Source organism: Rhinichthys klamathensis, unplaced genomic scaffold, assembly GCF_029890125.1.
Source record: "Rhinichthys klamathensis goyatoka isolate OS25496 unplaced genomic scaffold, OSU_Roscu_1.1 h1tg000181l_1, whole genome shotgun sequence".
Lineage (NCBI taxonomy): Eukaryota > Metazoa > Chordata > Actinopteri > Cypriniformes > Leuciscidae > Rhinichthys > Rhinichthys klamathensis.
Genome location: NW_026606709.1, coordinates 2,324,356 through 2,337,951, shown reverse-complemented (window position 1 = coordinate 2,337,951; position 13,596 = coordinate 2,324,356). Strand labels below are relative to the sequence as shown.

The 13,596-nt window shown below is 37.2% G+C and overlaps 2 protein-coding genes across 2 annotated transcripts; one reads left to right on the top strand and one right to left on the bottom strand.

Annotated features, from left to right (window-relative positions):
- Positions 1-57: 57 nt before the first annotated feature.
- On the bottom strand, positions 58-1,423 carry pdf (peptide deformylase, mitochondrial). The gene is made up of 3 exons (XM_056261284.1): positions 1,300-1,423; positions 465-1,084; positions 58-293 (listed from the first exon to the last, which is right to left on the bottom strand). Exons 2-3 carry the CDS (start codon positions 1,048-1,050, stop codon positions 136-138), a joined length of 744 nt encoding a protein of 247 aa, XP_056117259.1. The 5' UTR covers positions 1,051-1,084; positions 1,300-1,423; the 3' UTR covers positions 58-135.
- A 554-nt stretch (positions 1,424-1,977) lies between these two features.
- Positions 1,978-12,275, top strand: uri1 (URI1 prefoldin like chaperone). The gene is made up of 11 exons (XM_056261282.1): positions 1,978-2,370; positions 3,863-3,897; positions 4,223-4,301; positions 4,755-4,890; positions 4,975-5,066; positions 5,189-5,249; positions 5,340-5,526; positions 6,241-6,490; positions 9,878-10,026; positions 10,112-10,355; positions 11,439-12,275. The coding sequence occupies exons 1-11, from the start codon at positions 2,287-2,289 to the stop codon at positions 11,619-11,621; spliced, it is 1,500 nt and encodes a 499-aa protein (XP_056117257.1). The 5' UTR covers positions 1,978-2,286; the 3' UTR covers positions 11,622-12,275.
- The last annotated feature ends 1,321 nt before the right edge of the window (positions 12,276-13,596 follow it).

Sequence of the window (13,596 nt, the reverse complement as noted above, 5' to 3'; positions counted from 1 at the left end):
CAACTTGAGGTCATATCTGGCAGTGAAATGTGATAAACAGTGATAAAAAGGCCTGTGTCGGATAACAAAGGATTGAATTGAATGTCCATTTTCTCTGAAATCCAAAGGTAAGGTTGCAATAAAGTTCCCAAAGCTTTATTCATTGTACTCTTCCCATTTTACATTAATGAAGGTTTTACTGTCCATGCGATCGATATATAAAACTCCATTGAGGTGATCCATTTCATGCTGCAGTATTCTGGCCGGCCACCCACTCGCTTGCCAGCTGACGGGCTCAGCTTTCTCATTAAGACCTTTGGAAAGAAGACAACAGTTTTTATTTGATACTTGAAATAACATCATAAAGTAAATATTTAGGTTGCCACAATGATTTTAAGTCTGGCCTCAAAGCTATGGGTCACTTAATACAGGTTGAGTCTTTTTCTTTCTTTCTTTTTTGACATTTTACAGCAAGATACTTTTACCTGAGACTTCAACAGACACATAGCGTGGAACGGATGCTGAATACCCACAGATGCTCTCACATGCCTCTTGGAAGATGACGGTGTGTCCATCTAGTACACGCAACTGTGGGTTTACAAAAATCATCAGGGGCACTGCCACCAGACCCCGAGCTTCAATGGAAGTGATTGAGCTTTCCTCCAGCATTTTTGTGGGATACTCCAAGGCTAATATCCGTAGAGGAACACCAATCTGGGGTGCGCTCAGGCCGACACACTCGAGCGTTCTCATCACCTTGACCAGAGTCTTTATGACCTTCTGCACTTCTGGTCCCTGAATGGCTCCAGGTTCCACTGCCGCAGCCTGTGAACGTAACACAGGATCTCCAACCTGGCACACGTGATTGTATGGAGGAGCCGGTGCACCTTTGACTTTCCTTTTCATGTACTGTAAGTAGGAGCGCATCTTGATGTTGGTAGAATGAGTACGTGGAGATGCAGTACATGTGAGTGGTGACAAGGGTAAAAGTATTCTAACTGGTTTTGGAAGTACATAATTTGTCTGACTTCTTAAGACACAATGTGAAAATGTCCTCCAGTGCCTGATCATGACTGGCTGCAGTGGAAAGCTTCTCTCTTGACAACTGGAGAAAGGAAAAAAAGGACATGTCAACAAAGTCAAAATAATTATTAATGCAATAAATTTGAATGTGGACAAGTCTGTTTTATTTTAGCTCATCAAAGCTGAATGCATGTTTAAATGTACATTTAATTTACATGTAAGCTGTAATAACTTAAAAGTAGCTACATTGATTATATAGAAGGGGTGAAATAAACATAGGATACAGTCTGTACTCACCAGTACTGTAATTAATTCCTGTAATAATAAGAATTTCACATCAGAATTTTTATTAACCGCTAGAAGCATTTCAATGTGAGGAGGACAGCCAGAGAGACCATTCCGGAAAACGGAATTACTGAGATCTATGACACCGTGTTGTTTCTTTAAAATAAAAGTCTGAGTATTAAATTAAATTAAATTAAATTAAATTAAATTAAATTAAATTAAATTAAAACAGTCTTAACTTAAACACCACAGGAAAAATTGCATTGCGTTGAAGGCTTTTATTTTGGTAAAATCATTTTCAAGAAGCCAACGTCCTGTTTCAAAACATCACGTGATATAGTCGGCGTGAGGATTGTTTACACCTCCCTTTCATATCAAGGAATGAACATTTTCAATCAAACAAATCTTACCATTAATAGTACCACATTTAATGATTATTAAAAATAATATAAACGTCTTTAATTCTAAGTAATTATTCACGTCATGCTGAATTATGGCCAGTTTGAGGAGAATAATAGTATAAGTTATGTAGCTTCATGCAGATAATTATTTTCAGTCCATGTATCGTTATTTCATCGTAAGAAATGTACTTTATCGTAACCTTTGTATTTGTTTTTTAAAAATGAAAGTGAAATTAATTAAGTGAAGTAGGCGATCACGTGTTTGCACCGTAGTAGTAGGGAGCGAGATATCTGGGACGTACTACATCCGTGATTAGATGAACATGGCGCAGGGGAAACAGGCCGTTCGTGGACTGTAAACAAGAGGAAATTTTGGGATAAGATCGACATCGTACCATGCACGTGTGAAATGGTCTCAATCTCGATATACTGGACCGTTTGTTCTGCTTCATTGATGACTACGAGGCGACAGATTGAGTGCAACACATCGAATTGCATTCATAAACATTTCTATAGGACTTCAAACCCCTGAGCATTCATTGTTTTGGATATTGAAAACAAACCTTGTTTTATTGTGGATGACATCCTTCACGACCAAATGGCTGCAACTGGAAAAGTCAAACGGAGTAACGTTAATGATTTGCCTCAAGGTGTTGAGAGGTTGAAAGAGGAGCACAGAAAGGTCAGGAGTAATGTTTATTTCATATACCACCGATCCATTCCTGCAGATATTCAAACTCAATGTTCATGCAGGCGATTTATCATCAGCACCAATTTATCTGTTATCTATTTATGTTGTTTTTGCAGTGTAACGTTAGTCGCATAGACGCGTAGCATTTTCTAGAAAGTTCCTTTGTGTATCACGTGTTGGTTAGCTGATTGTTACATGTGGTTTTTTTATACTTCGCAATTAAATTCATGTACATATACATGCAATTTATCTCAATAATGTTAACCGTAAATTATCTTACATGTGTGGTAGCTAGCAAACAATGTAAACTCTAGTTTAATCGAATACAAAGTTGTCCACGTTGCCAAAATGCATACAGCAAGCAAAAGCTTACTGTTACAGTAGATAGTAACGTACACATGCTGTGAAATGACTCCGTGTGCAGTTAAGGTTTAACTGACCTATTTGTATTTGCATGATATTTTGAGTAACATGAGTAGGTGAAAAGCAAAAAGTGTCTTTTACCCATGTGTTGACATTGGAGGTTAAACCTCAGCTGGCTGGATGTGAAAGCTACATTTGTGCTGCTTCATTTAACGTCAGCAAGACTCAAACTTCTGTTGCATTAGCCTCAGCAACACTTCTATAAGGGAAATTAGAAACATATAATGCTTAAATGAGCATGCTGTTAGACATGCTTTATGTTGTTCTATTGATGGGTGAATCTTCTAAAGCCTGTAAAGAATATGCCTGGGTCATATTTCTCTCCAACATAAAAATAATCGACTTTACTGTGAAAATTATATTTTGCAGAAGGAAAATTAAGATGATTTGCACCGTGACATCATTTCCATGACAAATAAGCACATTGACCTTGAAATTGTGTCCTTATTCTAAAATCTCTTTCTCATTACTGTAATAGAAAAACATAGGCCTATTATACTTTTCTTTTTTTTTAATCATGATATAATACACTAATTTTTAGTTAAAAAAAAAAAAAAAATATATATATATATATATATATATATATATATATATATATATATATATATATATATATATATATATATATGTCTGGTCAGGAGGCATTTTCATTACTCAATTACAATAGTAAGAGTGTGAGGTGAAATGGAATTATACAGTAATAGAAAAACTGCAAGTGAGCATTACAGTATGTGAAATAAAGGGTACATATTATGAAATTAATATCACAGTGCAAACAATTCTAATGGGCTTAATTTTCTTTGAGCAATAGTACTGAGCTATTTGTGAGTCTACAGACTCTTTTTAGTTGTTTTGCGTGTATAGCTATTGTTTTTAACAATGACATTGCCTAAACATCCTTACATGCTACTCTCAACAAGAAACTTTCAGGACTATCATTCGCTCTCTATAATGGCCAATTCACATTACCAGAATATTACAGATAGTTTAGCAGTGATTGTCACGGTGGCATTTTGGGAATTTCAGTGGTTGTGAAATGACCAATTGTCTTCCACAACAGGTGGTGAAAGATTGCAGAAGTCAAATTGAGCATTGGTGAGTGTCCTCGTGCAGTTTAACAGCTCTCTCAGACATGCATAACATTCGTATCAATGTCTATAACTGTTCTTTCTAGCTGCACATTAGCTTGTCTTGTCTTTTTTTTTTTTTTGCATGTTTATATTTGGAATGGAAATGCTGTTTATACTGTGAATCACTATGTAGATGTTTGATGGTTATGACAAAAGATTTGACAGGCTTTTGTTTTATTCCTTTTCAGTATTTTAATAAGATATTCTGTAGGTAGGACAAAAATAGATTTTGTATGTCAACAAACCAGAAATAACCTTCTAAGTGATTCATTTTTCTCTGTGATTGACAGGGAAAAAGTGGAAAAAGACTATGAATCTCTTCAGGACCGCCTCAGGACCTTGCCTGACAAGTTGTCTTATGATATTATGGTATGGCATCACTTTTCAATTACCAATGCATCCAACTTAATCTTCATAGACAAAATATTTTGTATGCCTGAGCAACAAAATGTTTAATTATCATCAGAGGATTATTCACTCCTTTTAGCTGGTTTTAAGACACATTTATACCAAGGACTATAACAATAAAGTTTGAATAAGGTCTGTAGTGCCATAGAGGAACAATTTCAGTGGAATCACTTTCAGAACAATTTGTTTCAGCTGATGAAGGATAAAACCATTGCCAGCCTATCAGAGCTTGAGCATTTAAAGCAGAAGATGACATAGTAACATAACGTTAACGGTGTTGGTGTGGACACCAATATAGTTATCTTTATAATTATTGATCTTGGTGTGAATGGACCTTTTGTCAGATTTGAAAGTGACACTTTTACTGGAAGCCCTGATTTTGCTCATTATTTGGTTGTTTTTTTAACATGATAGGTACCATTTGGTCCCTTGGCTTTCATGCCGGGAAAGCTAGTTCACACTAATGAGTTAACGGTGCTCCTCGGGGATAACTGGTTTGCAAAGTGTTCTGCCAAACAAGCCGACACTCTTGTGGAACACAGGAAGAAACGTGAGTTATTTCTACTAATATTTCCTATTGACCAGTTTTGAATAATGCGTACAGCTTGACCTGATTTATGTGATATTTTTCCAGATGTCAAAAATGCTCTAGATGACTTACAAAAAGTGATGAAGAACTTTCAGAACAGGGCTGATTTTACAAAGGATCTTGAAAAATTGACTGGTGTAAGTGTCCTAACTATGACCTCAATGCTGTGTGACATTATTTGGAAACCTTATACTGATGTTTTAATTTCTGGAAGAAACTTTAGCACACGCCTAAAATCAAATCCACTCTTTCTCAACAGGGTACTGGAGATTTTGTAGACATTAGAGAAGAGGTAATAAATGAGGACGAAGTTACCAAAGGTAAGTCTAGTCTTCGGGCTATCTGTCATGCTATCAGGCTGTTTCTACTTCTATTGTTCATTACGTTTACACTCTATTGTGCTTCCCCAGGAAAACATCGTTTGGCCCACAAACCCAACTCTAAACCTAAGCAGGAGTATTTGTTGGACCTGAAAGAGGACAAAGAGAAGGAAGAAGTTGATGAAGAGCGAAAGACAGGGGTGCTGTCAGAGGAAGAGCTGTGGGCTCGACTTGATGATCTAGAGCGTCAGGAGGAACTGCAGGATGCGAGATACCGGTAAAAAAACACTCGCAACCTAACACTGTGTTCAATATTTTGCAGCACAACTGTTTTTAACATTGATAATAACAGGAAATGTTTATTGAGCACCAAACCAGCATATTAAAATGATTTCTGAAAGGTCGTGTGACACTGAAGACTGCAGTAATGATGCTGAAAATTCAGCTTTGCATCACAGGAATAAATTACATTTTAAAATATATTATAATATAAAATAGTTATTTTAAATTGAAATAATATTTCACAATATTACTGTTTTTACTGTATTTCAGATCAAATAAATGCAGCTTTGGTGAGCATAAGAGACTTCTTTAAAAAAATTATTTTAAAAAAAAACTTAACCAAAACTTTTGAATGGTAGCTTATATTGGGTCAAATGATATTAGCTAATACTTTTTCCTGTGGGACACAAAATGGTCTTTCTTTTTAAATCAATCAAGTATTGGTTCCTAGCATACAAATGGAGTTAAATGGTTTTTGAAAATAAATCCTTATTCAGTTATCACAAACTTCACAGAAAGGTCATGGACATTTAGTGGTCAAGAAGTGTAAAAACCTTGCTTTTCATACCATGTATGCATAAATTATTATTATTATTCATAAAGTAGTATGAAAACTCAATGCACATACAGTACAGAAAAAGTAGCTGTTACCCCAACCATTTAAGAGGATACTCATAGATTTGGTCTATTTTCTTCCCTGTTACACCAGATTGGACAGCACAGACACTAATGGAGAAGACACCACTTCCTCCTCAGAGGAAGAGAAGGAAGCAGATGGTGGCAGCGGTGTCCAGGTTAATGGCCATCAGAAGGAAAATGGCTGGGTACCGTCATCTCTCAGTCAGATGAACGGCATTAATGGCTCGCACCCTGAGGAGGAGGAGGAGGAAGATTGTGAGGAGGAAACAGACAATGGGCTTCCAACTATCTACTTTTCTCACACTGTGGAATTCAAAAAGGTTAGTCGATAGCTACACAAAACTCTTTTAGATAAAGTTACAAAATATTTCAATTTCAAATAAATGCTGTTCTTTTGAACTTTCTAATTCATCAAAGAACCCTTAAAAAATGATCAGTTTCCACAATAATATTAAGCAGCAAAACCGTTTTCAACATTTATAATAGTAAGAAATCCTTCTTGAGCACAATTCGGCATACTAGATTGATTTCTGAAGGAAACAATACAATGTTTATTTATAAAGCACAATTTTAAAACAACTGAAGTTGACCAAAGTGCTGTACAAGTACAAAAGAAAACCAATAGTAGAAAACACAAATCAACAAGAATTACAAACAATAAAAGACAATAAAACACAAGCTGTAAAATAGGTTGAAGTAAAATCATAAAACAGCTAGTCAAGATATATCAAACGCCAACGATATTAAATTAGTCTTAAGAGTTGACTTAAAAATAGATAAAGTTGGGGCAGTTCTGATAAACCGGGACACTATTCCATAGTTTAGGGCCGATTACAGAAAAGGCACGATCACCTCTGTTTTTAAGTCTTGTCCTGGGAACTTGCAATAGTCCAGAATTAGCAGACCTTGACTGAGTGTAGGGATATAACAGATCAGATAAGTACTGTGGTCCCTTTTATGAAGAGATTTAAATACAAACAATAGAATTTTAAAATCAATTCTATATTTGACCGGCAGCCAATGTAGTGAGATCAAGACTAGTGCGACAGACTCATGTTTACGCTTCCCATAAAGAAACCAAGCCGCTGCATTCTGAACTAACTGTAGATGTGGAATACAAGACTGGGGGCACCGACATACAATGAATTACAGTAGTCCAGTCGAGATGTTACGACAGCATGCATAACCGTTTCAAACTTCTTTAGGGACAGAAGTGGCTTTACCTTTGACAGAAGACGAAGATAATAAAAACACAACTTTACCACAGTACTTATCTGCTTATTGAGTTTAAGATTATTATCAAACCAAAACACCCAAGTTTCTGACATGTAGTACTATAAGGTGACAAAGATGCAAATGAAAATCATGTACACCGTGTTTTTGAACCAAACACAATAAATTCAGTTTTACTCTCATTAAGGCTCAGGAAATTAGTTGCAAGCCAGAGTTTTAGCTCACCCAAACAATCCACAATTGACTTTAAAGGTTGTATCAGTGATTTCAGCCCCAAAAAAGGCCCAAACATAAATGATCACATTCATCTAATCTTTCCTAACGATCCGCTAGCTGCCCGCCCCATAAGCAGGCCGTCAAAAAACGCGTCTCTGTAGGCAGCCTAGGCTGTGAGATCTGAACACAAAAACAATTGGTTTCACCAACCACTCAAAACCAAAATAAATAGTGTTTCAACCAATCACCGACATGGGTTCGTTGATAGACGCTGGCTTCTTCTTCAGCTCCGACTTCGCGTGCAGCCGTGCACGAGCGCAAAACCTCACAACACCCGCCCCCTGTCGGTGATTGGTTTTAAATACTGTGACAGTATTTAAAACTGGATTGTAATTTTTCATGAACAGAATTGATAGCCAAAAGACAACTTTCTCTAGAATTTTAGGAAGAAAAGGTAATGTGACCATGGGCAGTGGCGTCATGCCCATTCAAAGTGGAAACTTCTCGTTTGGCACGAGGCATAAAAGGCACGTGCCCCCTCAGATTTTTCCTCCCTAGGGTGACCAGAAGTCCCGAAAAATTCCGGACAGTCCCGAAATCTAAGCTGTTGTCCCGAATCCCGAAACCGACCTTATTTGTCCCGAAAATTATACTAAAGAAAAATCTTGATATATCATATTAAAAACTGTCCGTGGAAGTTGAGTCGTCCTGCAGCCAGCCCCTTCCAATTGCAGCAGCCGCAGCCGCGAGGACACTGAATGTGCAGGCAGCCAGTCTAAACTTTAGTTTTTTTTACGCGCGTCATTTGCTCTTGACGCGCGAATGGATTCAAAGTGTTCACGCGTAGGCTATAACTAGACGCGGTAGGCGCAAATTTGACGCGCTATTCGCGTCTGGTGTGAACGCAGCATTAAAGGATTGATTGATTGGTCGCGTCACTGTGTCCAAAAAAAAACTTCGTTCGGGCCTTATAATGTCTGATGTCGGGTTAGGCCTACACAAAGCAAATCATCTACAAAATTATTTAGTTGTCCTATTTAATGACCGACAATTTAGTTGTAATAATAATTTTGCCATAAGGCTTATTAGCGTTAGGCTATAGCCTGAAAGGTCTGATTTAGCCTACACACTGTTACAACAGTAACACATTTTCTTTTTTCACAATGACATTTGAGTTCATGATTTTAATGTTTTTTTTTTTTTTTTTTGGCAGACTAAAGACTAATGACAGACTTTGATCTTTGAATTAAAAAATATGTTTGGTTCAGGTTTGAAATTCATTATCTTTTAATGTAGTCTAATATCATAGTAGGACTACCCCCCAAATCCCTACAGCATAGTTGTTATACAGATCACTATACATATTGCATTTAATTCGATTACTTTTTTAAATTTCTGTCAAATATTAACCATTTTCAAATAAACGGGGTAGTGTTAACCTTATTCAGCACTGAAATCTGTCAAACTTCTTTCAAAGTCCTTCATCACATATTAATATTAAAATAACTTAATTTCAGAGCACCACAAAGTCAGACCTCAGCACTTTTATGTAGGCTACCTTTAATGGAAGATCGTTCTTAAGGTCACATACCAATTTAAAATCATAACATAAAAACTGCAATGGTACTGTTTTTAAAATCATGTGTAGTAGGCCTAAGTGTACAGTAAGTGTGTGTGTAAACATGCTTTAATGAAGTAGACTTCAAAAGCTTTTGAATTTGAGCTTTCAGTTCTTTCATCAACCTGTCTTTTACATAAACTTAAAAAATAGATACTTTAACTTAGTCCTCAGAATCAGATAGAGGAATGTTGCTGCTAGCTCCGTTAAGGTATTTCTGTCCCTCCCAAACTGCATTGAAATGGTATGTTTAGCAGCCAGAATAAAAAAAAATTCAGGGGGAGAAACCCCCTGACCCCTCCTAACATGATCCATATCACCCGTCAGAAAACAATTGCAACGTCTCAGATTGTGCCCCGCCAGAATTTTGGCTTGCATGACGCCCCTGACCATGGGACACTGAAGCCTGGAGTAATGGCTGCTGAAAATTCAGCACAATATTACTTTTTTAATGTATTTTTGATCAAATAAATGCAGACTTGAGTACATGAGACCTTGCAAAAACATAAAAAAATCTTACCAAACCCAAACTTTTTAACAGTAGTGTATTTTTTAAAACATTTTATGTTTTGCATTGAATTATTTTCTCCTGTCTGTCTTGGAAATAAAACATTTAGCATAATTCTTTCTTTCTTTGAAGGTCAGGATAAATACAGGAAAGAACACCACTCTAAAGTTCAGCGAAAGAAAAGAGCAAAAGGAGCAGGCCAAACGAAAAAAGAAAAATGGCAAAAGTAACGGCCATTCTCTCGAAAGTTACAAGATCACAAGCCCAGCAGATATTTATAGGTAACAGCCTTATCTATTTTAATTCACGTCTTCCACTGCTTGTGTGTTTTTAGCTCTTCAGTTTAAACACAGTCTATGTTTTTAGGGTGTTTGTGGACTTGGTGAATGGAGAGCCAATACCACGGAAGTCCATTTTGAAGTCTCGCAGCCGCGAGAACAGCGTGTGCAGTGACACCAGCGAGAGCAGCACAGCTGACTTTGAAGAGCGCCGTGCGGCTTTTGGACGTTCATGGAGCCATGATGATGCCATGCAGAGTGATACCAGCGATGGCATTACAGAGGAGGAGAGCCCTACTGGGACGAGTCCCCGCACTAACGGACGCTTTGAGGTACAGAGTTTTTTTGTTGCTGCTGGTGAAATTTGGCATGAAATGGAAAATCACCCCATCTATCTCCCAATCCTTAACCTGATCTGAAACTCTTATCGTAGGGGTTTCCAAACTCGGTCCTGTAGGGCCACTGTCCTGAAGAATTTCACTTCAACCTTGATTAGCTGATTCGGGTGTGTTTAATTGGGGTTGGAGCTAAGCTTTGCAGGACAGTGGCCCTCCAAGAGCAGGATTGGACACCCCTGTCTTATCGAGATAGAGGCTGGCAGCCTAAAACCAGCATGGTATTGCACCGAAATATATTGCTGACCTCTTGTTTTTTTTTCTATTAAACACTCAGCAAGCATATGAGATCTAACCAGATGGTTCTCTATGTTCCTAAGATTAGATTAAAATCAAAGGGCGGTAGGTCCTTTTCAGTAGCTGCTCTCTCTTCCAATGTACATGAGATATTCCCCATCTGTGGATGCTTTTAAGTCTAGTTTGAAGACAAATCTTTGTTGTATGGTTTTTAGATCTGATTAGACCAAACAGGATTTGTTTGTGTGGATGTATGTAACTGTCTATAGTGTATGTTTTAGCTGGAAAGTACTTTGGTCAGCTGCAGTTGTTTTAAATGTGCTATAGAAATAAAATTTGTATTCTATTGTATTGCAATTGCATGCTATTAATCTTAATGTGAACAATTCGTTAAAGCAAAATGTCATAACTTGATCTTACGGTACATAGAATTCTCTCTGATGATATATGCTAGACTTCTCCAATCATTTAGTCAGCTTAAAGTAATGCATGTATCTTGTCCCACAAAGTCTCTTGATTTGGTTTTAGTAAGTCTGGTTAGACACCATATTGAATTTTTTGCTGATGAAAATGAGGCTGTGACAGATTGACTTACAGTCTTTACAATGGCAAGCACTGTATGATGATCCTAAAGGACTCATTTTGCACAACTCAAGTCCATGGAAGTAGTTTGATTTTCTTCTCAGCCCAGAATTTATATTAAATGTTAAGTTGTTGTTTTTTATGTCTTGCTCAGGCAAAAAATAATGTCAGTAAATATTGAAATATCTTTTTGTGTTTTAGGCTTTTACAGGCACAGTGATTGAAAAGGACCCCCTGCCTTGCTCAATCCCACACCTGACCATCGCCCCTCCTGCCTTACCCACAATCCCGGAGAGAAAGCTGGAGGAGGTGGGCCAAGAAGCACCTCAGGAGCCACCCAAAAGGATGTCAAAATTCAAAGCTACACGGTTACATCAGAAATAAGAGTTCATCTCATTAGGGCACAATGTTTGAATTCGGTTATATAGCTACAAGACTGATGTCTCACTAGTTGTCCTCTGCCTCTGTTCTCCACACTGCTTCTATGCTGTCATCTGTCTCATGTTTCGTTTTGTGACATGCACGCTGGACATTTTATTTGCTTTATATGAGAAATGGAGAATTTACATGATTTTTCCTAACAGTTTGCTTTTTTTATGGCCAAATAGTTTAAATATGCACAAGCTGCACATTTTGGTATATTTTTACGTTTATTAGTTAAATAATAGTTAAAATAGAAACGAAGAAGTAAAAATATTAAAATGTTAGGGACATCATGACTGCTGTCATTGTTGTGACGTGGTCGATGTGGATTCTTTGGAAAATGCTTTATCAAAGGAATAAACTTCTGTTAATTCATAAAATATACGTGCAACTTTGACCTATATTGGCAATGAATCAGCGGTCAATTTCTGTCGGCTTAAAAAAATGTTTTATCCCTTCTGAACTCTGTCTTTGACTCTCCTTTATCTTCTTTTGTATTGTTTACAGAGTTTTGGTTTTGTTTCTGACCTAATGTACATCAGCTTTTTTTGTGACTGCCAGAAAAATGATGTAACTGAAAAAGAACAAAATAAATGATTTTGACTATAAGCGCTTTTTAACTGGTCAGAACATGATTTATTCTTGTTTCTACACGGAGCATACATTTTTGCATTCGTTTCTGGACATGAAATGTCTTAATTTTAATGATGAAGCAACTCCTTTGTCATTGTGGTGTTGCTCAGTCAGAGCCATTGGAGGGCGCCAAAGCGTTGCACTTTTTATCCTTCTAACTCAAAGCCAAAACAAGCTGCTGCATTTAGGGGGAAAAAACTAGACATTTACCAACTGAAATTGACTCCAAAGGTGATGTGTTCCCAGCAAAAACGGTTTAGGATGCTCAGATTTGGTGTTTTTTTTTTTTTAACCAAGCATTTTTTAATGTTATTTCAAGGTTTAAGTGGCAAGCTCAGAGTGGCAAGTGCAACGCTTTGAGGCCACAGGGACACCTTATGGGACTGATAAGAGCTTGCGTTTATTGCTGATGAGACGCACCAGCTCAGAATGCATAGAAGACGAGCATTACATTCTTGCATTACATTGAAGTTATACGCAAGGATATTGATCAACGTGACTGCAAATTTAGTTTACATTCATGTTTCTTAATTTTGCATGCACAACATGTGACAATTCAAGTGCTTCAAATATAAAGCATGTTTCAAAGACGCTGCTCTTAGATACGTGCTAATAAATAAATACAGGGAACAAAGAATAACTATTGCAATGCGATGAAAGGGTACTTTGATTTCTAACATTATTCTCTCAACAGACATTTACATCGATAGTCTGGCGTTATAATTTATTTGCTTTTGGTGTACTGTGGAGTGGGTAAAACTGTTTTTAATGGCAGGCTAGCAGTTACCGTTGACTCACGCTAGCCTAGCACCGGCGAACTATGCAACTGGAAGGACTGGATGACATTTTTTGAAAACTGTCTCCACTGATAAATAACACCCAGGCAAACTTGGAAATGAGGTCCGATGTCCAAAATCCTGAACCACCCCTTTAATTAAGCCACAGTCACACTAGACTTTGTGCTGCAAAATGCCTTCGGACCGCTTGGGACACTGCAACGGTCATAATATGACGTCACGCTCTGAAGCGGGTTTTTTTTTTAATAAACATGAATAACTAATAGTAAAAAATATCCAAAAAATCACAAAAATAACGACTTTATTCAACTATTCATTTCCTTCTCTGTGGGCCTCGAGATAGTTCATGTAGTGTAATACACGCTTCTGTGTTGTACGTCACATGGAGCTAGAAATGTGTCTTTATTACATGTGAGAAAATGGAGGGAAAATGTGTTATGCGGTGACGTCACATATGCGACGTGTAGTAGTAGTCTTTCTCGTTATGTCTAGTCCACAACTGCTAG

Coding starts and splice junctions, on each gene's coding strand:
- pdf (XM_056261284.1), bottom strand. CDS start 1,050: ATGATCAGGCACTGGAGGACATTTTCACATTGTGTCTTAAGAAGTCAG. Junction 294..464: donor TGTGTCTGTTGAAGTCTCAG/GTAAAAGTATCT, acceptor TTCTTTCCAAAG/GTCTTAATGAGAAAGCTGAG.
- uri1 (XM_056261282.1), top strand. CDS start 2,287: ATGGCTGCAACTGGAAAAGTCAAACGGAGTAACGTTAATGATTTGCCT. Junction 4,302..4,754: donor AGTTGTCTTATGATATTATG/GTATGGCATCAC, acceptor TTAACATGATAG/GTACCATTTGGTCCCTTGGC. Junction 10,027..10,111: donor AGCCCAGCAGATATTTATAG/GTAACAGCCTTA, acceptor CTATGTTTTTAG/GGTGTTTGTGGACTTGGTGA.